At 35.6% G+C, this 23038-nt stretch overlaps 1 protein-coding gene across 1 annotated transcript in view; it reads left to right on the plus strand.

Annotated features, from left to right (window-relative positions):
- The window catches only part of LOC309574125 (protein SIX6OS1), a gene marked incomplete at both ends in the record, with an annotated part of 28477 nt that extends 6876 nt beyond the window's left edge, over window positions 1-21601 (plus strand). Inside the window, 14 exons of the mRNA XM_082283478.1 lie at window positions 3444-3533; window positions 6940-7127; window positions 7589-7608; window positions 8065-8172; window positions 9308-9402; window positions 13876-14015; window positions 14457-14536; window positions 16568-16653; window positions 16747-16811; window positions 17925-17992; window positions 18471-18610; window positions 19123-19258; window positions 20708-20765; window positions 21399-21601. Of these exons, the coding sequence (XP_082139604.1) occupies window positions 3444-3533; window positions 6940-7127; window positions 7589-7608; window positions 8065-8172; window positions 9308-9402; window positions 13876-14015; window positions 14457-14536; window positions 16568-16653; window positions 16747-16811; window positions 17925-17992; window positions 18471-18610; window positions 19123-19258; window positions 20708-20765; window positions 21399-21601 (1477 nt within the window). The remainder of the gene's footprint in view (window positions 1-3443; window positions 3534-6939; window positions 7128-7588; window positions 7609-8064; window positions 8173-9307; window positions 9403-13875; window positions 14016-14456; window positions 14537-16567; window positions 16654-16746; window positions 16812-17924; window positions 17993-18470; window positions 18611-19122; window positions 19259-20707; window positions 20766-21398) is intronic.
- Between the last annotated feature and the right edge of the window lie 1437 nt (window positions 21602-23038).

A 23038-nucleotide genomic window follows, 5' to 3' on the forward strand; every position in this document is an offset into this window, starting at 1 on the left:
GTATAAAAATTACAGTATTACCCATCCCCTGAGGAAGAATTATAGAAAAGCAGACTACATTTAATTTTGGGGTTTTTTTTATTAAAATCCCCAGTTTTCAGATCACAGGTACTATCTTTGCAGCATGCTAAAGTATTCATGTAGTAAGGTAATAGAAGCATAATTTTTCTACACTTGAAGGCATCTGAGCTTTGTCAAATTTGACCAATATTAAGAATACTTTTAAAAAAAGACCTCCTAAAATTGAACATCTTTCTATTCTTTGTTCACAACGTGTTTCATGTTACTTTCTGTTCTATACATATTTTCACACAAGATGTGCCATAACTGCCTCTACACACACATATGTGTGTACTTCTGCTGGCAGATTCTAGTATCAGTTTTGCTCCAGACGGCAAAATTTGTCTTCTGGGCACAATCTTTTGATGAATGCAATGGCCTGTCATTCACAGTTTTCCTTACATAAATGTTTGTATCAGATAATTAGTTCAAATTTTAAATGCTGATCACTTTTGGATCTTAGTAATCAGAAACTTTTTAAAAGAAAATTCAGCTACAAGGAGTTTTTTCTTCCTGACACGTAATTTTTAAAAATTAAAACCTCAGGTGTTTGCAAAGGTAGCTAAAAAGGCAAATCTATATTTGACAATACAGCCAGTTTGTCCCAGGTGATAAAATCCATCACAGTGTTCCATTTCTTCAGAATCTGACTAGTTCCTCAGCAGCTGGAGTGATGATTTGTTGGCAAATTCTGTTTTGTTTTCTTACAATTCTGTACCTAAAGGTAAATGCTTCAATAAAAATATCTATGACATACATTTGAATTTTTTTTTTACAATGTGAATGGAGAGTGTGGGTGTTTCTAGGAAAAAAAGGGAAGTAAAGACGGCATTGAGGTCCTTTCTAGGTTTATTTTGAACTCTCAGAAAAAAAAAGAAAGAATGGAATCATTAGTGAATAAAGTGGGTGTAGTGGCTGGCTTATTTGAATGAATTGCCATTCAATACTGATTTGTAGCTTTACCATTAAAAGAGTTGGGAAAAGATCTGACCGTGGTAAAAAAATTCTATTTTTCCATTACATTAAGTTCTTGCCTCCAATATAGTATAAAATGAACACTTATGTAAGTTTATGAAACTATCCACACTGCTTCCTTTGATATCTTTTTGAAGCTGCAAATCTGTTTGCAAATGATAAACTGTTAAGTGATGCAAATGAAGAAGTAAAAAATTAAGGGTAGAACTAAGGATCTGATCTAAATTTTAATCATTGAATTCAATGGGTTTTGGCTCAAGTCCTAAAAGAATAATTAATGGCATTAGTGTAAAGAGACTGAAAATGAGAAGTGACTCATTAATGAATGCATGTATTCATAGAAGGACAATGCTTGCAGAAGAGTAGAGACTTTGTGTCTTAAATTATTGGAAATGTCATTTAACGACAGACTGAAAACTGTAATAAACAAGCCCTGGCTATAAGATCAGACAATTAGAGCACTTACACAGTAGAGTCACCCCAAACTTCTAAAATTTATTCTAGTTGACACTCCATTTATACTGGACATGATTCTAATGTTGGTTTTGTAAATTCAGATACTGTTTTGGAGTCACAATCACCCTCACAGCTGACTAATTGCCAGTGATAGAACTCAATAGAACTCTCAAAGAAACAACGTTTTGTCTGGGTTATGAGACATCATGAGTATATTGAAGCAGATTTGAAGACTTTGAACAAAATACAAAGTTCTTATATTCAACAAGTCTAGAGAAAATATGATATATGGGACAGATGTATTGGGATAATACTGTACTTTCTAAAGAAATCCATATTGGTCTAGGTAAAAAAGACCTGAAGACAGAAAATGGCCCAGATGAAACATACATTTTCAGACAAGTGATGACATTTTGCTGATATTCAGTTTCTTGAAGGATTCAAACTAGAAATGTTGATCCCAGAGCAGTAAGAAGTAGTGAAATGCTGCTGTTGGAACCTATTCCAATTTTATTGTCTCTCTTACAGTTTTAAAATTTGGATGCAAGGATGGTGGGATTTCATGGAAGTAGAAAGAAGATAATTTTAAAAAAAGCCACATGAACTCAGAATGTTGTTAGTTAGGAAAACAAATTGTTGTCTTGTCCCACTAGCCAAACTGCAGGATAATTCTATTGCTTTGAGTAGTGTGGATAAAGATCTTTTTTATACTCTGGCTGATGAAAGGAAGGACAAATAATTGTGATGGCTGTCAAGGAGATTCATGAAACAGTGATGCATTTAGCAAACTAGTAAATGTGCTGCTTGAATCCTGCATACCTGGTTGTGTTCACAAACCAGTGTTCTTGTCCTACATTTTTCCATGTCCACAGAATAGATGTGAACAAAAAATGTAACTTGCAACATGGCTTGTACTCTGATTAATAAAATCTCTATGAATTTTGCATCTGTTTTTTTTTTCCTCCAAAGAGGGTCATGGAGTTTTCTGAGTAAAAGAACATTACAGTGTCTGGTGTGCAAGCACATTTTTATATAATTATGTTGCTTTCTGCTTTTAAGAAAATCTGACCTTTTTGAAATTCAGCTTTCTGCAGAATTTGCAGTAGATAAGGTGAAATAACATTCTGTAGTTCCACTTTTAATCACCAGTGCTGTCCAACAGTTTGTGCCAAGAGTGCTGGATGGTTCATGCATCTTATTCCTTTTTTTCCAGACAGGATGTTTTCTTTTCAAAACCTTTTAAATATGCCTGTCCTAAAGATCACATCTGAATTTCACTTGAATCAGAAAGTCTATCTGCCTGTTTTTCTTGTATTCCCATATCCAAGGCAGAGGTATCTCTAATGCCTGGATGTTGAGAAAGTTCTGCTATTGCAGTAGTCATAAGTATTCTGTGAAGCTGCTCTGCTCTCAGAACCATCTGCAGCAGAAAAAATAATTTTGATGCTTTCTGAGCAGGACTTGCTTAGCAAATGGAGGAAATTCTGAGTTTGTAACTGCTGCTTCCATTTAGGTATGAGATGGGTGCTGGTGATACTGGTGGGAATGAAGTTGTGGCTGTCTCCAACAAGAAGATTCAACATATCTTAAGTATTTACTGGTGGTGGTGTGTTGAGGACCTAATATGTGGATTTAGATGCTTCATTATTTAGCATTAGCTCCAAAAATTTGTGACATTCGTTCCATTAATTCCTTAAAAAGTGCTTTGTAATCTTTCTTAGTTCTAAATATATATTTTTTTTCCTGAATTTGCTGCTTGAAAATATTAACAAAATAAATGTATGCCTGCAAAAGATTTTTGTACTAAACCCATTTATGTTTAACTTTCAAAAAATTAATAAATCATTTGTTCTAGTAAGCTAGCTAAAGTAGCTTGGTGTCTTCTTTTCTAATTTTTTTTTACTAAGAAAGACCACTAATATGCCTTTGTTTTTTGTTTACTTTGTCCACAGCTGGAAGCCCACCTATGCAATTCTTAAAAAGCATGAAGAATATTTGAAAAATGAAATTAAAGCTTTAGGGGAAGCTACAGAAAATGAGAGGTATCTATGATCACATGAGATGAGGTTTCCAGCAGTAGTACTGATGAAACTGACTAAACTGATCAGCAGAACTAGTGCTGTCTGCATTAAAAAATTGTTGCAAATTTTCGGGTTTTAGTCACTTATAAATGACTGAATAATTAAAAGAATTTTTGTTTACATTACTTTGAGATCATATGTTATTTTGTAGCTGCCAATAAAATACGATAAAATATGAATTCTTGAAATTCAGTTGCTTCCCAAATGCCTATTACAATTTTTCAGAACATTGTTAGATTGCCTCCTGTTTCAAGAAAAGCCCCATAAATAAAAACAATAATGTTTTCAGGTAACAGTTAGAAGCATTCAGATAATTTTATGCTTTTCCTTATTTGTGAATATGAATTAAATAGGATTATCAGAATATACAAATCAAGTTTTTGTATACTGTTGTATGCCCTTCAAAATAACAACAAAGCATGCAAATTCAGTCTTAGGTCCTGAAAAATGAGTAAGTGACTCAGAAAAGCCTGGTCTAAAACCATTTTAAGACTAGTTGTGGGCAAACTTCTAGTCAGCATTAATTGCAACTTCAATTCTGTTCAGTGAGTGGCATCTCAGGTGTTCCATCTTTATTAATTAGACTCAGCATTTAAAAGAAATTATTAATTTGCAATGTAGCTGCCTACAGTCAATGAAATAAAGAAAAGACCCTGAAGATTCTCTCTGAAATGTTCCAGATGTGCTGTGCCAAGGTAACCCCCCGAAGTTCTATTTAGCAAAGTAAAACTGATCTTTGTTTTAGAGAGGCTGCTCACCTGCACTGCTCTGCTTGTGAGGGGGTGGAGACTGCTTGGCCCCGTGGTGCAAAAGTCACGGCAGACCCCTCCAGATACCTAAATACCAGTTTAGAGTCATAAATTTAGGTAATTTTAAACATTGGATTTGAGTCTTTTGTAATCATTCTTTTTGCCAGTTGTCCAAGGCAGCAGAAACTGCATGCCTGAGAGCCTTTAATTAACTCAGTTAGTAGCTTATCTTTCTTCTTCCTGTTCAGAGTTCTAAATTTGGTGAAAAATAAGGCTAAATTGGCTTTCTATGAGTATATGATTAAGCCATTTTGGCTTTCACTAATTTGAGCTGACAAGCCAAAGAAGCATTACTTTTAAATTGCTTCTTTAGATAACTACTTTCAATTCCAATGTGAAAGTGTTTGATCTGTTCTCCTGAGCTTAATTATAAGACATCATGACTACAAATCATAAAATAAATTTAATTCATGTATTTTACAAAACCGTGCCTCAGATATAGTCTCTCTGCACCAAAGCATTTGATGATATGTTCAAGTCAGCAAGATGTGCATTCAGCAAATTCTAAATATTTAAATTAGGAAGAAAAATAAGTGTCTTTAGAGCTTTATGAGCTGAATGTTCTTTTTAGTCTGGTATTTGGGGGCACTGAGGACATGCTGCTTTAGATGGAAAGATGTTTTCAAAAGATGGGCAGATCAGTTTGTGTTTAATTATGCACTTATAATGGAGGTTTATAAAATGGTCCACATTTTTTTGTTGTTATTGGCTTCAAGAACATACAAGAATGCTTATATGAACTGGAGGGTAATCCTGAAAATAAGTGATATGAAGAAAGAAAAAGTAATAAATTGTTATCTGCATAATATTCAGGGGGTTGTGAGTGCTGCCCTTTTCCTGTTGTAATTAGATTAAAACTTTTTCTAATTAATGTGAACAGTGCTGAATTCTAAATAGTCTGTGTTATCTGCATGAACTGGAGGATGTAAATTACTTGGAGGAAATATTAAAGATAGTGACAATTTCTCAAGACTAGTATAGCATATATGGCCATAAATATTACCTGTGAAAAATAGATTTTGGGAAAAGAGTATAAAGTTTTAGGATTATATTCACAAGATTGAAATGTACTTGTTACAACAAATTATTTTACTTATTTCTATTGTTTAAATTTATTTATAGTGCATTCGAAGTTGTTTATTAGCAAATTTTTTTTTATCAGTTATTGTTGTAATATCTATTTAAATAGAACTGAATACTTTTCATCTTTCATATCTGGGAAATTTTGTACAGTACACAGAAATATTGGGTAAATCAAAAAACATTTCTGAGCCCACCAGTGTAGAAAAGTGAATAGATTGGTGTCATCTTCTATGTGAAGTTTGGGAAATACCAATTCCTGGGTTTGGTTCACAGTGTTGACCTACCACTTCTTTCCCCTAAAGTGTATTGAACTTCAGTCAGTTTAGCAGGAACTTGTGCCTGGAGTGTAGTTTTATTTGAAAATTGCAATCTTCCTGTGCTTTGCCCTGTGAATTTGTTTTCCTTTTGTAAGAGCAGAAGTTTCTAGTATTGAATTTGGACGTAAGTTTTTCTGTCTCCCATTGTCTGGCACAGCCAGTGGGCAACCATGACTGTCAAATGTAGCCTTTCAGTCATGCTGCAACTAAATGATTAATAGCAGTTTGAGATAAAATACGTTCCTTAAAGAGAAATCCTGTGTGCTTTGCAAGCAGTGAGAGCTGTTCCTTGATGTAGGGGCACGTTAAGAGGTGGGTCTCTGACTTCAGTTGCTTTTATGCTCCATAGTTTTTCCCATAAAGAAATTTCTTGCTAATATTTAGGTGTAATAATATTTTAAAATTTGCCTCTCCATTGTTCACATAAGCTTTCCCTGCATTAATTGATGTTATCTACTTTAGTAATTCATAGCTATGTGCTCACATGATGTCAGTGAAATTGCATTTAGTGTAACATTAATTTACAGGGCAGCCCCACAAGAAGCTGAGCATTCTGCCTCTTTGCCATTTTAACATTTAAGTGTTTGCTTAAGCTTAAGTATGAATAGTCCTATTGTTTCAGTGTGACTGATGTGTGTGTTTAAGGCTTCCCTGAGTCAGACAGAGATTACTCAGCATCTCCTTGGAGGCAGCTCTTAGCCCAGTGGTGCACCAGGCCTCTCTAAATATGGGAGGTTTGGCCAAATTCTCTTCTACTGTAACTTTGATCCAGCTCCACCAAAACGGATGGAATTGTGCCAACATGCACCAGCAGAGACTTTGGCCTGCAGTGAGTTTCATGATAATTACACAGGGAAAAACACATTTGTGATCTGCCAGGCTGCCTTTGGGTATGGTACGGTCTACATTGCCTTCAGAACAGGGAGGTTTGGCTGGTTTTTACATCAGGACTATTCTTTGTTACACACAGCATAGTCTTCCTTGAATATGGCTGGAAAATAAAAAAAATAAACCCAAATATTGCCATATTAAATATAATCCAACTTTCTTCCATTGATAGCAGCAAATTAACTGAGCTGATGCCATAAATTTACAGGCTTTTTTCCCTTATAAACAAAAGCTTCCTGTGAAAAAAATTAAATTACATGTTTTTTATAGGAAAATGCATCAGGATTCCATAGCCCAGTGTACAAAGACTTTGCAGGAACGTGGCAAAAAATATGCAGAAACTGCTCTTGCCCAGGAGTATTACAAAAAAAAGGAAGAAGTTGAAGAAATGCAAAAGAGAGTTTTGAAACTCTGTGCAAAATACAAATGGAAAGAAGATGCTTGCTTGGACATTCTGGGTACTGCTATTGTCAATGCTTTTACAATAAAGCCTTTTGGCAGTGCACTGCATATTAAAGGTGCCATACAGAAAATCTCCAATTTTCCACAGTTTCCTTTAAGCTAATGAAATACATTCTCTTTGTTACACCATTTTTAGAAAAAAAATCTGCAGCAAGTAAAAATTTAGATTATACATACTGATATTCCTTCCTCTAACCCATAAATGTAATGGGGAGAGGTTTATCATTGAACTTCTTGGGTTAAAAAAGTTCTAAGATTCCTTTACATCTAGCCTCTCAAAATTTTAAATTTAATTTTCATCTCTTTTTTAGTTCTATTTTTAATGTTTACTGTTATACTGCAATTTTTGTTATTGATACTAAGCCAAGATAAATGCTCCTGATCTATTAATTTGTCTTGTATTTGTTAAGAAAATTAATTTGTTAGTTAATGATGAAAGTAAATTTTATTTTTGCAGAGGCTGTTCCTTTTAAATCCGTAAATGACTGGGCTGTACACATGTATCCTTGATTTCTAGTGTTTATTCAGTTGGCAGGAAAGAAGTTTTATATTTGCCTTTCACAACTTTCTATTAGAAAAGAAAGTAATTATTTATATATTTATATATCTATGTTTAGAGTGGCAGTGTTCGCATTTCTCTGTGAGAAAACTGAAGGTCAAATTCAGCTATTCAGTTTAAATTTATGGGAGCATTTCAGGGAAAGAAAATAAAATTTCATTTAATAACATACCCATCAAAATGCTTCATTTAGGAGAAACTTAATTGAAGTTAGAGTTGAAGATTTGCCAAGGAAATGTAGATTTATCAGAGCTTCCTGCGCCTCTAGCATTTGTGTTATGGCATAGAGAGGTCAGGGATCTGATGGCATCCCTTGCTTGAAAAAATATATTGCTGTAAAATATATTCCATGACATGGAAGTGCCTCTATGAAGAAAAAAACACAGGAAACATTGCAGCTTGCTGAAGCTGCTGCTCAGGAAACCATTGAACTGCAAAAAGAAGCAGAAGAATTACAAATGAAAATTGACTACTTGAAAAAGGTAACTGTATCTTAATTTTATTTTCTATAAATCCATGTTATATACGTGATCATACATAGCACCATCACATTTTCTGAAATGTCAAAAACACAGTGTATTTTCAAGCACACAGACCAACAGGATGATTCCAGCCTTATAATTATGTTTCTGTAGCATCACATATGTTTTCTTAGAGAAGAAGGGTCCATGAATGTAAAGGTGCTTAAAGCTTGCTTTCTGTTGACCTCAGTTTGTGCCACGGTTTCTGCTAAGGCACCATGTCATGATGACTTTGGTGTCAGTTCAGGAGAATACACTTGAAAATAGATGAGGGCCACTCCTCAGTGACCCCCAGGGCTTGAGTGTGCAGCTTTCACAGGTCCTACTGGGCTTTTAAGGGTTTGTGTTTAACTAAATATGCTTTACAATAAGAATAATGGAAATTCCTTCTTTCCTTCTTATTTTTTTCCCCCCAAAATACATGTGTGGATATATAATCCCCAGCAGTAAAACTGGCTGATTTTAGACAAGAGATCAATACAGTTCTACTGACTAGGAGAAGCACTGATTCCTAAGGGAAAATCTTCAAAAAAATCAAAGGGATTTTGTCAGTACAGAATTTGCACCCACTCCTCTGTAAAAGGTCTCTTTTAAGCCTGAGTAGCCCAATCTTGTAAAGGTTTAGTAACTTTTTATAGCATTGCATCTGGGTGCTTTTACCTGTCTGGACCAGACGATCAAGGACTCCATTTACTGCCTTGTGCTGATAGCAGCACGTTTTGCATGGGTGGGTTTTTCTGTTTATATTCTGTGATCCTGTTTGACACTCACAGTCACAGACTGCAGTTCCTAATGTGGGATGTGCTGTGTAAACATATGGGAAGAAGGGATGTGGTGAGTTTGTGTATAACTATGAACTCCAGGTTCTGGCATTTAGAGCCCATGCTCCAAAATGTCTGTGTTTATTCCAGTCATTACAGTTCCAACAAAAAAAATTACCTCTTTTTAACCTGGTTCTCCTTATTTCTTCAGAACCTCTTGGCTACAAAACTACTACTGAGCACTGATTCATCAGGTTGAGAAAACTTTTGCAGCACGTAGCTAAAATATTTCAAGTTTTGTCAATTTTTATGCCATTTGTTCTTTATCTTTTAAGACATTCAAAGAGACTAAAGAAGATAAAAATAATTCTGAAAAGACTGAAGGAAAAAACCAGAAAAGTCTTGAGAAGCCAGAAGAGTTTAAAGAAAGGTACACTTCAAAATTATTTTTCCCCTTTCTTTTATCCAGAATACTATATCAGAATTTACACAAAGACTGCTACAAAATACAAATTGTTCTTAAATAAGGACTGGCAAGCTTCTCTAATCCTGGTCATGTGATTTAATGATATAATTTTAAAAGTTTTATATTTCTGGGGGTTTAAGATGGTGACATACTTTGATTCTTGGAACCTCAATGTATCTGGAAACGTGCTATAAAAAGATTTTGTAGAAGCATTTTCTCATCAGCTACTGCTGAGAGATCTGTGTGAGTAGTTTTGAATGCAACTACAGTGACTGTGCAGTCAGAGATAAAATAACATTTACTCTACTAAATACATATTTGGAAAAGGAGTCAGGGTTCCACATGTCAGTTGTCTTCACCTCTGAACTACTTAAGAAATTTAACTCTTAATTTAGTTCTTAAAAACAAGCATGAGTGAAAGTTTCATAGACAGGATTAATGGCTTAGTAAATTAGTCAGTGATCATTTACAGCTGGGACTCACTTTAATTTGAGCTCAATTACAATGACTGAAAATCACCATGAGGACTATCTTGCACTTATCTGGAGTCCTTGTGAATGTTGAAACATCTGCCGAGCTGATACTTCTAAACCAAAATCAATTTTACAGCAAAAATATGTCCAGAAGACTTTGTTTAAGTGATTTTATATTATGGTGTGCTTGAAAAAGAATCTTTCTAGGGCTTTAAACGGGCATTTAAAGGAATATATCTATAAAAAAGTGTCATTTTAATAATTCCTAAGATCCTTTTCACAGAGACATTTTAGGTCTTTAATATCTTCTTACAGACCTATGAATCATTCAGATGATAATTTCTTTGTGGTGTAGCCTTTACACCCATTTTACCTTCTCATGTAAGATTTTTGTAACTGGCAAGAACAGGAACATGGGGAAGCAAGAAATCCCCTTAGTTTCAAGACAAGGCAAAAAAAAAAAAAAAAAAAAAAGGGAAGCACTCTCTTTGAATTTTCAAAGAAACCCATGTGTGTTCAGTCTGCAGAACACAAAATACCAATCAAAGACCTGCTGTAAGAGGCAGAGATCCATGCTTTGGGTATGCAGGTGTAAGAATCCCTCGATGAGGCTCTTTGTGGTAAGGAATCCATAGGGTGCACTTCCAGACCTGCCAATTTTACATTTCTTTTCCTGTAATGGAGTCTGCTTGTACCTTCACCTTATGTTTCACAACATAAAGGCTTGTATGGCATAAAATTGTTTTTTTACTATCTTTGCCTGACATTAGTGTATTGAAAAAAATCTTCACTAAGAAAGCATGGAAGTGACTGCTTAAGTAACTATGGGTGTTAAAAATGGGTGTATTATGAAGCTGTAGAAAAAAAACAAAAAAAAAAAAACCTCTGGAAAAAAGCACCTAAGCAGAAAACATGTATTGAGAAAATGATCTATAGGAAATAAAACCTTTGCAGATTCAAAGCAATTTACAAAAATACAACAGCAGGATGTGGGTACCAAAGGCAGGAGTTTCTTTCAAGCTGTCCTGCAACCACTACAAATTTACTGCTGAGCAAAAAAAGATCTTTGTGAAGAGGAGATATCTTCATCTTCTGCCACAGAAGAAGAAATAAAAAGGAATTGTACCGTGAATCTCCATGAACTGATCCAGAGCAGCATGAAACCAGCAGCATCAAGGGAAAGAGCTAAGGAGAGCAATGAAAGCACTGGGCAGAACAATGTACAAATTAATAGCCATGAAAAGCTTTAGAAGGCTTCAAGACAAGAAGCCAACTTGCAAGCCAATTAATAGGTGCTGATATGTATGTTCTGCTCTGGGCAGCCTGATGGCAGTGGACACTGTTCTTTTAAAAAGCCTGTTGTTTGAATCACTCAGTGCTGGCCAGTTAGTTTTTAGTTAGGAGTGTAAAACACAGATTCCTCTGCTCTTATCAGCTCTTGTAGCTGATTTATAGCTCACCAGTTACACGACAAGTATCACAGTTTAATTTCCAAAGCAAGAGTTCTCATCAATCACCAAACAGGACTCAACTCTTTTGAAGCCCTGGTCTTGATTTCTCAATTAGACATTGTATTTATTACATAGAAAGGCTGGTATCTTGGACTGTGCTATGGCATAGATAGTGTTCATTCTCTCTGCTGTTGTAAAATGGTTGGGAGAGATTTAATTCCATGACTCTGTAATTCTTACTTTATCTTTTTTCCAGTTTGGTCATGTATTAATTCCATCTCTTACTTTCCAATTGAGAGCTTTTTGCTAAAGCTTCACATAAAGGAGATTCCTTGGTGGGTTATTGCAGTTCTTTCAGCATCTTTGCATCAGAAGTGATTGACTTCTACTGATCAAAGAAAAAACTTGATAACATAATTCTTAGAAAAGTAATTATAAAGTTGTTTCTGGACTTCTAATGTAAACATATATGAAAAGCCAACTCAAAAGAATGCTCCTGGATGAGAATACTGAACGTGGTTTCAGTAGCTGTAAATACCACAGAAGCAGGTGTGATTCTTCATATTTATAATGAGATACACTTGATTCCTGTAGTGGAAATTAATATTAATCCTTGGGTTTCTTCATGCTACAAAGAAGAAAATGCTACTAAGGAAATGGCACTTTATTTTGGCTTAAGAATATCTCTTTTTTTCTTTACACTTTAAAAACCCCCTGCAGTATGGATCAAGATAAAGAGTTTTTATCTACTCAGATGTCTACTAATAATGAAATAGAGAAAGAAGACAAATGATTATTCTTGTTGCTGCAATTTGGATTGTTTTGAGCTTCATGATGCAGTTTTATTTTTCTTCCAGTAGCATTAATTAATGTCAGAGAAGATGTGCATGGTTTATATTTCAATAGTGCTTTTGTGGAGGGAAGGGAGCAGGTGTACTGCATATGCATTGAGTTTAACTGCAGGCTCCTTTGGAAGGTTTTGCTACTTAAAGAATGAATATCTTAAGAACTTCTGAGTTTGGTTTGTAACTGCCTTTGAGGCATTCTTCTGTATAAATATGCATTGTAAGAGGATTTTTTATTTAATGGAGAGCAAGTCTTTAGAAATATAGAGTTGTCTGCTAGGTTTTACAGAAGCACAAGGAAACTGACTCCAGGAACTTTTAAAAACAGAGTTTGACATCCTAAATTCTGAAAAAAACCCAGACCAACCAACCAACCCCCCAACCACAACCTGCCCCCCCTATTTATGGCAGTCTAACTGATGACCTCAGCCACAGCAGCCTTGTTCAATTGATCTTTGAATGATGCTTGTGGGAAAATGAGCCATTTGGAACAAAGTGAAGCAGTTTAGCCAGAATTCTGTGCTTAGCTTAGTTTTGATTCCTCCTTACTTTTGAGCTCCCTGTGTCTGAATTTAAAGATACACCAGCCACACACATCTTGTTTTCTGTAGTATTCGTTCTTGGCACAGGTTTATCTAGACTTAAGGTAACTAAAAGATTTATTTTGGTTTTTAATTTCTTAGGTGGTATATGTTTTGTACAGTTTGTTCAGTCTCAGTCCAGCACAGCACCAGGTATAAATGTAACTACAAGACAAAATAGACTTTTCATCAGAGATACTTGGCTGACGTGCTTACACGGTTTTATGTGAGCACAGTTGTGTATGTATATGAATTTAATGTGTTAGGTCCTTATATTTTAGCTAGTGCTTCTCAGTGGTATTTTTTAATTAGTGTTGCTAATTTTACTCCACACTATATTATAAAGTGTATCCTATGTTTTATCTTATCTTCGTTTATGGAGAATTTCAAGAAGAACAAAAAGACTGACTCAGTTCTTCATTTGTTCTGAACAAAGCTTTGTTCAGTCAGCTACAAACCAGATGTTGTAGCTAGAAGCACAGAGGCACTAAGCAGGAATGCCAGAGAGAAAATAAAGTAGAACTCATTATTCTAAAAAGTAGTAAATTTTCCTGTACCAAATAGCCACTTTACTCTTCATTGTTCTGCTAACCTTTGTCTTTCTGCACTGTAAAGGGCTATTTACCCTACACAGATAATTACCCCACAAGTGAAAGCACTTGCTGCAGTTTTCTCTTTTGTGTATTTGTAGTGTGAGTATTCCAGACAATCTCAAAGAGAGAGAGAGAGAGAGAGAAAGTGGTTTTAAATGTGAAAATGTGATTTCAGAACTACAATAATGAGGCACTTTGATTAAAGTGTAAAACTCCACAATACTAATACTTTTCTTTGACACTGACGAAATTTAAGTCATCAGTGTTCTTATGATTGGCTTATTACTCCTTTATGGCTTCTTTTTCAGAGATATTCTCTCTCTAATATTATTTAAAGAAAACCTCATTTTTATCAACTACTGGTGCTGAAAGTGGTAGAACTTCCTTGACAACATCCAGTGCCCTTGAGAATTCCACTTATTTGAAGCAGTTATATTTTACAATTTCTTTTCTTTTGCAGTGAATAATTTTTTTTAAAATTTCAATTTGTTTAGGGTTTCTGAAGAGCGTGAACACCCATCTTTGCCAAAGGAGAAACATCAGCTGTATAAAACATTACGTGTCCCATGCATTCCTAAGAAATTTGTCCAGTCTGTAGAGAGTTTTAGGTTCTCAAAGCAACGAGCAGAAACAGGTGCAGTGTGTTTAATGACTTCTCAGTGAGCATATTCAGTGCAAAAGAATGGGTAATTGATGGTAACAAATCCAGTGAACTGCTCAACTACTTATAGTTGAAGCCAAGCTTTCAATGGAAGTTGGGTGCTTAACTTTTTTTATGTTCTGGAAATCTTCTGTGTCTGATTTCCCCCTTATCTGTGCAATGAGTAAAGTAACAGATACACCTGATGCATGGTGTCAGAAACATCTGAAAATAATTTAATTTCAAATCTAAAATATCTTTAGCACTGTTCACATTAGTAGAGTAAATATTAAACAACTATTGTTTGTTTGATACTTTCATATTTTGTGGTAAGTTTTGTAAATTTGTAAGGGTTGTTCCCAACTTCAGTTTAACAATGCCATGCTTTGGATACTTAATCCTACTGACAATATTACATAATATTTGTAAATTTAGGGAGAGAAGAAAAAGAGAAACCAGTGGAACTTTCACCGGCCACCAGCAGTTCCTCCAGCCTTGCAGAAAATCCATCACAGGTGTGTTGCTCTCCCACTGGTAAAAATATGAAGTTATAAAATCTGTTTTATGTGGTTGTTTAAATTTAAAACACTTCAAATATACCTCATGGTATTACGTCTTACATAAAACCTGTTAGCACTGTAAATTGCTAATCATGGTAATCTGCAATTGCTTGGTTAACACAGCAAAAATATTTCTTTGATGCCTTTTCATTCCGAAAATATCTATGTTCTTACAAAGTGTATTCTAATGCCAAACTCGAGGTGGACCACTTTACCAACTCATTTTGTATAATAATTTTTAGCATTTAAAATAACCTTTGCAGATTCTGCATGTAGCAAATATTTGGAACTCTAATGGAGGATCAGAATCTTCTACTACTGATAAATCACGAGCCATCTGCTCCATAATGAAAGACTTCATAAAGCAGTAGGTGTACAGGACAGTCTACAGTTAACGTCTCCTTTCTGAGGTTTAACCAGAAACAAATCTGGGCTGAGAGGAATAAAACCATGAACAACACTTCCTGGTGTACTGCAGGAGCCCACAATTCAATTTTCTGTCTCTCACCCATAAGAACATGGTTACTATGACACTTTCTTGAAATGGTGAATTGCAGCTTTATTCAGATACAATATTTTTTATTCAAATACAATAAACTAATCCAGAAGAAAGCTGGAGGTACAACTTGCAAAGTTGTGAAAACCACCAATAGTCTCATGGAGTCCAAGACCATTCATAGGATTGTTAAAGTATTAATGGAGTAATTAGAGGAGGTAAGGCCATAAGGGGTAGAAGAGTTTGTAACTGTGATGCTGTGCAGAAACTTGGAGAAGTTTCTATCTCTAAACATTCTTTCTAAGGGACATCTCACTGCATCTGTTTAAAATCAAAATTTAATGAACAAAAAAAAATTAGGTAAAAAAAGTTAGCATAATGAGTTGTGATTTTCTTAAGAATTTCAAGGGAACTGAAGAATGAAGTGAGTGAATCACTAAGTGGTTTAGAGCAAAGCCTGTGTGAGAAGACAAAGCCTTCGTAACACAAGACAAGATGAAGGGCAGTGACAGGACTGAGTGGGACAAGACCAGAAGAAATTTCAAACAATTCTGATTTGTGACTGGCTTAGGGAGTTGGACATGATGAGGATGGTGGAAGGGCTGTTGCTAGGGTAATCTAGAGATGAGGCTGGGAATCTGGGACCTAGAATTGCACTTAGACAATTGTGGGAAGCAGTAAGTCAAGGTTAAGAGAACTTTAAGAAAGGGTGATGGCAACAAGGAAAAGAAGATGGAGTCTGAGGAAAAATAAAAAGATTGGAAGAAAGAAGGTTGCTATGTTTCAGAAATGGTGTGCTGTATGCTACAGGAGTTGAGTGGCAGACAGATTCTGCAGAACCAGCCCTTTTGTCCCCTACCCTGAATATAATTCCGTTTGATACATTTTGTTAATTAAAAATAAACAAGAACTAGACACTGCCTGTAAAATAATGTGTTATTTGATGCTGAGGCATAGATTCCTCACCCTGCCCTTAAGGCACAAATACATGCTACATAGAAGAGTTATGGCTTCTACTCTGATGAAAATCTATGAGGTGGAAATATTTCCCAAGTTTTCTGCAGTTTTTCAATCCACACATGAGGCCTGTGCTGACTGAGACTGATGTGGATGCTCAGTTGGCCTTCAGAGGCAGAGCCAGCCCTGGCTTCAGACCTTTCTCTGTTGACAAGATGAGCAACCAGGTTGCAGCAGTAGCAAACCTGCATGAAGTTTGTAAATGACATAGCATTATTTGTGTTACAGGAAAGTTAATTAATCACATCTATTTATTAGTGCTGTGACTAAGACTTTATTAAAAAATTACAGAAGTGGTTTTGGGTATCGTGCTGTCAAAATGTAGGTAAAGCAAAGATAAAGTTTTTATGTTGTCTGATCCTTAATTTCCAGTTAAAAGAAAGGATTTCCACAGTCTAAGGAGAAATCAGAGTGATATTGTTGAAGTGACAATTTCATTCGCTGCCTCATTTGAGTTTTTTTCTGTGTTTTAGATGGTTGTTGACACTGCAGGGACAAATAACCCACAAATTGCCCAAGTTCCATCAATAGTAACCATACAAAACCAAGTGAAATTCAGGTAAGTTTTCTTAAATAAAGTAGTTTTCATTCTTGATGCTGGGGTTTATGGAAATAATTCACATTTAGACAAACATTAAATTTTGTCTTTTAGACTGTCAGATCTTCCAAAGCAGTTGACTTCCAATCAACAGTTTGAGAGTGAAAATGCAGTAATGGGTAAAGTACAACTGTAATTTTTTTTATAAGGTTGGATCATATAATTATAAACCAGAAAATTCTAGGGACCAGATTTTCATTCTGACATTAAGAGGGCCACCATTTGCATTTCTTTTCCACCTTGATTGTTAGGCTCAAAATTTGACTATAACAGACAGGCAGAGTCCTAATTTAAATAGAGACTGAACTGCTCAGTAATGTGGGATTTAGTCTGCACTGACCATTGTGAATGAAAGGATCCATCCAGCAACTCTTGTAAGTTCACACTCAAGTCTCAAATCATTTGGGTAAAATGAAACCCAGTCTTAACATCTACCCAGAAGGCATGAGAAAATGTGAAGAAAAAGGATATAATAAACCCAGTAATTTAGGTATCTTGAAGAATCAGATTAAGATTATTAAAGATTAAAATTAACTGGAGAAAAACATGCAGAGTGCTTACAGAAAAAAACAGGGTAGTTACAAATGCACCTGTAATTTCTGAATCACAAGGAACTGAGCTTCAGTTTAAATATTTCTTTTTCTAATTGTACTGCTAATTTAGTTGCATGTAACAGATTATAGTCTAGATTTTTTAACGAAGAGAATACTAAAACTTAGGACCTTAACCCACAGTGCCTGAGATGTAGCACAGTCTGAAGCTTAAAGCAGAAACTCTAATAGCAGAAAGTCTGATAATGTTTCTTCTCATTTGTCATCCTGACTCTTGCCCAGTTCTTTAAACTACACTTCATCACTGTCGCATGGATGTACTTTTTATATTGTTGCCACCTGGTTTCTATTGATTTGTATTAGCAGTCTCAGAGGGCAATAGCTGGAGTAGGCAAACACAGCACTCTCAGGAACAATGGGCAGGTTTGAAGAACACACCAAACCTCAAGAAGCAGCCTGAGTAATGCTTTAACAACAGTGAGTAAGTGGCAGAACAAGAAGCAGTTGTTATGGACAGAGCCACAAAGTGGGTTGTTAAGAAAACCACAGTCAGAGCACTTCCTTCCCAATAGCAATGATAAGCTAGTGAATTTTTTTCAAGGATTCTTTCCCACAATGTAGTTTTTATGTATCTGTTTAAAATGCTGTTATAATACAGGCAGTGCTGTCTTTTTTGTGCAGCAAGCCAAGAGGCCGAACATGCTGATAAAAAAGCAGATGAGCACATGGACTGTTCATATGTACCTCAAGTAAGAAAAGCGTTTCTTCTGTCATAAGTAAGAAGTTTATGTAGAATGGTCAAAGTATTTTGACATACTTGATTCAGTTGGCAAGAGGCGAGTCTCAGAAACTGGTAAAGTGAGTCATTATAAGGCACACGACAATGAGGAACCAATCAACGCCTTCCAACTGCTAATGAAGTGATCATTGCTGTTGATCACGTCGGTGTTTTGAGGGGTTTTGTGCTGCCCTAACAATAGGCTGTTTAGGATGACTCTCCTACACACATCATAGTTTTTCTATCAATTGGTGCATAACATTTTCATTAATGTGAGCTGATGAAAGGTTTTGAAAAAAGTCTGTGTTTAAAACTCATTTCTTGCACAGAACTATAATAAATAGGCTCAGTGCTGGCTCCACTGGGAACATATTTACCGTTAAAAGGACTAATGGTATTTTGGGAAATTTTATATGTTATAAATATTATTGTTTGTTTCTTTTTAATAGGATGTGCACACAGGTTTTAAGCCAAATGAAGATAATCCTGACATAGCAGAAGAAAGTGCAGAACCTTTCTTAAGAGCACCTAAAACACCTGACTTAAAGGGGAAAAAACCACACTTCTCAAAAACATCTCCATTTGACTAGTATGATTTCAACTTTTATTTGGATTCCGAGCAAAAAGTTGTACTCACATTTATTGTATAAGCATTTCTGCTCTTTTTGAAAGACACTAGAGAAAGAATTTTCTAGAAAGCTCTTCCGAAAATATTCAGATTTTTTCCGGAGTTATGCTTGATATTTATTAAGTTTTCATCTTACAATATCATTTCCAGTTGAAGCTGTTTTGAACGATTAGTACTTTGCTTAGAAATATATGAGACACATTGTCTTTTCCTGCAGTAATATTTGTTACTCTGATTTCTATCTTTAAACAGGCTTTTTGGGTTTTTTTTTGTAAAGAGGGCAGGGAGTTGGTGAAAACACCACTTCCCTTTACTTTAAAGAATTGTGTTATCTGTTCTGTGATTCAAAAAGCAATTATTGATGGAAGCTATTGGGATGTGAAAAAGTGAAAAAAGAGGAAAAGAAATTGAAGGAAAAAAGCCATCTACATCACTTAAAAAACAATGTAGTTTCTACCTTTCTGTATTTACAGCATTCAAAATCTAGGTTGTGAAGAAGGAGCATCAAAATCTCCTGCTTTCTTTTCTCTCATGAACTTCTCCCAAAAGTCACCTGGCTTTAATTTATTTGATTCTTCTCTGTTTGGAGCACAAAATTCATCTGATGAGGTAAAAATGATTAATTGTGAATATTAAATTTCCACAAAGCAAAATATGTGAACAAAACACCATTGACACTGAATGAGATTTTTCAGACTGGTTATTTTGTAGCAATTTTTAAAAAAAGATCTTGGTTAATTTTACATTTGATGTCCTTTGAAAATGTTTAATTCCTTTCTTGGCAATCCCCCTATGATGACTTCTAACCATAATCAAAGTATGAATCTCTCTTATATGGATCATGTCCAAATATACAGTGACTCAACTCACCAAAAGGCTTCTGGTTCAGTGTTACAGTGCAAAATTCAGGTTCTCTAGCAAAATTCACAACTCACATGCTTCTGCTGTGTGGTTTTGTCTTGATGAAGTGAAGAACAGTGAGAAAGGAAGAAAGGACAGTCTATTAGGGCTATTGAACAGCAAATATGGATTAGTTGTACTCCAAAGGGGGAGCTAGGTAGGCAACTAAATGGAATAGGGAATGGAATCCAGATCTTCTGTTTTCTTGTCAGGTTCCCTAACTCCAGTGCTCTAGAGTAATTTTTCCTGTCCTGGCCTATTAGGTAGATCAATTGGGGATCCAGGATAGATGTATGCACGAGACAGGGCTTAGGTATCACTTGGCAGTGTAGATCCAAGCCCCATTATGCAAATAAGGGATTTGAGCCCAGCTAGCTCCTGCTGCAGGGAGTGTGCTCATTCTTATGATTTCTGGCTGGAAGCTGAAGCAGGGATGAGGGAAAGCATCATTTTGTTCTGAGTTTGGCAAGATACATGTGGTTGTTATCTCATAGCATGAGCTGCCTGTAGGAGAGAACACAATGGCGAGTGGTTTTGTGAATTGTTCAGGAATGGGGTGGGTTTTAAGTCACCTGGTGCTGTCAGAACCCACATTATTTTGTGCCTGCTCAGCAGCAGAAACCAAGAATTTACCGGGCTGCAGCAGATCTGGGATTCTTTAAAGTTTGATGGGAGTTTTGAAGGATTTCAGTATCTATTTTAAATCTAGTCTAAGAACTTGTTTTAAGAGCGACAAGTGGTTATCCTGCTACACTTTCTGGCAATGTGAGGCCCTACTCAGTAGGAAGTATTTGTGTTGCTGCTTGGAGATTTTATAAATGTCACAGATTTGAATAATTTTGAATCTTTTTGGTTTAAAAGAACAGCAGTAAGTCAGGCCAGCTTTTGGACTGTTATCAGTCTGGTTTTTTCCTAGAAGAATGGAGGAAGGGTGTTTGCAGCTGCATGCAAATATCATAAAACCCATCTGATCAAAGAACTTGCCTTGCAACTTTACGTACTGATAAATACCTTTAAATACAGATTTTGCAATGGCTGCTAACATTCACTGAGACAGTGTCTTTCTCACCAAAAGCAAAGGAACATATTACATATCAGCATTAGAGTTTACTTTTTACCTTTCTCATTTGCTAAATTAAAAATTTGTTTGCATTTCAGACAGATGAAAATTTTTCTGTGGGAAACCTGAACTCTCTGTCCCCACACAAGGATATTGGTAAGTCTGAAGCTCAGATGTACTTGTGTATACAGCTCTCTTCTGCTTGGGTTTCTATGACTGGCAGGCTCATGATCCAGCTTAACAGGGGTCCTTTGGTTGTCTGAAAGGATGTTCAATTGTGACAATGTAGATCAGTGGTTTATTGTACTCATTTGTGTTTTAACTAAATCTTTAGCTTAAATCTTTCTTTGCATATTGGGTTCCAAATGTCTGATGTTTCATGGAAAAGAAGAGGTATGAGAAAGAAAGAAATAGGGATAGTGTGAGGTATGTTTGAAGCAAAATGAGAGGACTTGCAAGGGAGAAGTACAAGCATTTCCATGATTGATCACATTTTTCTCTAAAGAAACACTTTTACAAATTCTGTTTACAATACCTCTGTTGCAAAATGTATCATGCAGAAGTGTTTTATTGCTCTAAACCATTCAAGTGCTCCACACTTCCTTCGGTGTCAATTCTAGTAACGACCCCCTGGAAATACCATCTCTGGTGCAGAAATGAACACGCAACTGTAGGTTGATGCTCAGTGGGATATTTGGCACAATATATTAATAAAGAAGCATATGCTGAATGCAGTGTTCTCTCAGTAAGATTTAGTCTAATAATAAATATTATATGTATTCCATATAGGAAGCTTCTTCGGGAAACCAGAAAATGAGGCTGCATTTGCCTTTCCCTTCTCCTCAGAATCGACTTCTCATGCATTTGGAGATGGAAAAGATGATGTTAGTTTTTCATTTACATTTGGACAGGATCAGAGATCATCACAGTCTCCTTCTATGAAAGGTTTTCATTCTCCCTTACAAAATACAAAGCCATTTACATTCTTTTGAATACCTTTGACTTCATTTTAAATTCTTTTCCTACTTAGCCTTGACAAATGTTTTCAGTTTCTTGAGTTAAAGTACAAAGCATTTGATGTTCTCCTTCCATTTCTTGTAAGAATACATTATTGCAATTGCTGCAATGTGTGTTCATCAACCGCACGTTTTGAGATGCATCTTTTATTTTTCTTATTTATCTTTGAAATGTGTTTTTTCATAAAATTTTATGATAGGCTCATGCTAAATTGGCACTCACAAACAGAAATATAATTTTAGAGTAGTGTGTTAGTTCAATGTCTGAGAACTTTCAGCTTCTGATACAAACTAAATTACTTTTGTTAGTAAGAATAACTGTTGTAGCAGTAAAAGCTGAATTCAAATTAAAGACAATGTTCTTGAGTATTCTCTGTATAGCAGCTTATTTATAAAATATTTGAAATAAACATTTTTTAAATTTTATGCAAAGTTTTGTTGGTATTTCTTAATATCTGAAGTGGAACAATGTTGCAATTGTAATACTTAACATTTAAATTCCTTTCTTCCTACTCAAAATCCCCAAATCAAGTTTCTTCCACTTTATCTAATGTCTTTCAAAAAAGACAGAGACAGTTCCCAAAGTCTAGCTGTGGTCAGTACAAGTACATCCCTCTGTTCTCCACAAAGGTCTTTCCTTCTTGAAAGAATGGCTGTTAGGACAATATCAGGGTTACTCAGCAAGGAACGCTGACTGTTCTGAGCCACCAGAGCACTGTGCCCTGGGAATCCCTCAGAACCATCTTCTCTTGAACCACAACTTTCACATTTATGGCCTTTGAAGAAAATACCAGATCACTTCGAAGTTATTTTTTCTGTTACATATGAAACATAGGTTACTAACTTTTGAAACTCCTCACAATTTGTAAGGGAATTGGGTTTCCCAGTCACTTACTATGGAGTAAACTCACTGCCTGACAGCAGGCAAGCAAAATAAAAGGAGGACCATAACAGTCAGCAGACTTCACAGAAGAGATTGCAAATGCACAAACAAGTCAGAAGGGCACACAGACTGAGAGGAGCAAGTGACCAAAACGCATCCTACCTGTAGGGCCTGCACAGTCTGCCAAAAAAATGTCAACAAAGTCCAAAGGGGACTAGGGTCCCTTTCCCTCTGCTGCCCTGCAAAGCCCTTAATGACCAAAAGCTTGATTATCTATGCCACTGTTTCTTTTCTGCTAAACTCCTAAATGGACTATTTTTGTGCTTAGAGATTTGTGGAAGTTGGATATTTTTTTTTTAACTGGAAGTGAATCAGGAAGTTTTAGTGAAATCTTGCTGAGGTCCTTCTCACTAAGAAGTGAGACACAGCTTTTCTAATCTACTGCATACCTGCCAGTCTGAAAAACCTAAGGTAGAGGCGAGTTTGAATCTCTATCTTTTATTTGGGGCAGTGTTTTATGGTACACTGCT

The sequence above is a fragment of the Coloeus monedula genome (assembly GCF_965178545.1).
Source record: "Coloeus monedula genome assembly, chromosome: 6".
NCBI classification, from domain to species: Eukaryota; Metazoa; Chordata; class Aves; order Passeriformes; family Corvidae; genus Coloeus; species Coloeus monedula.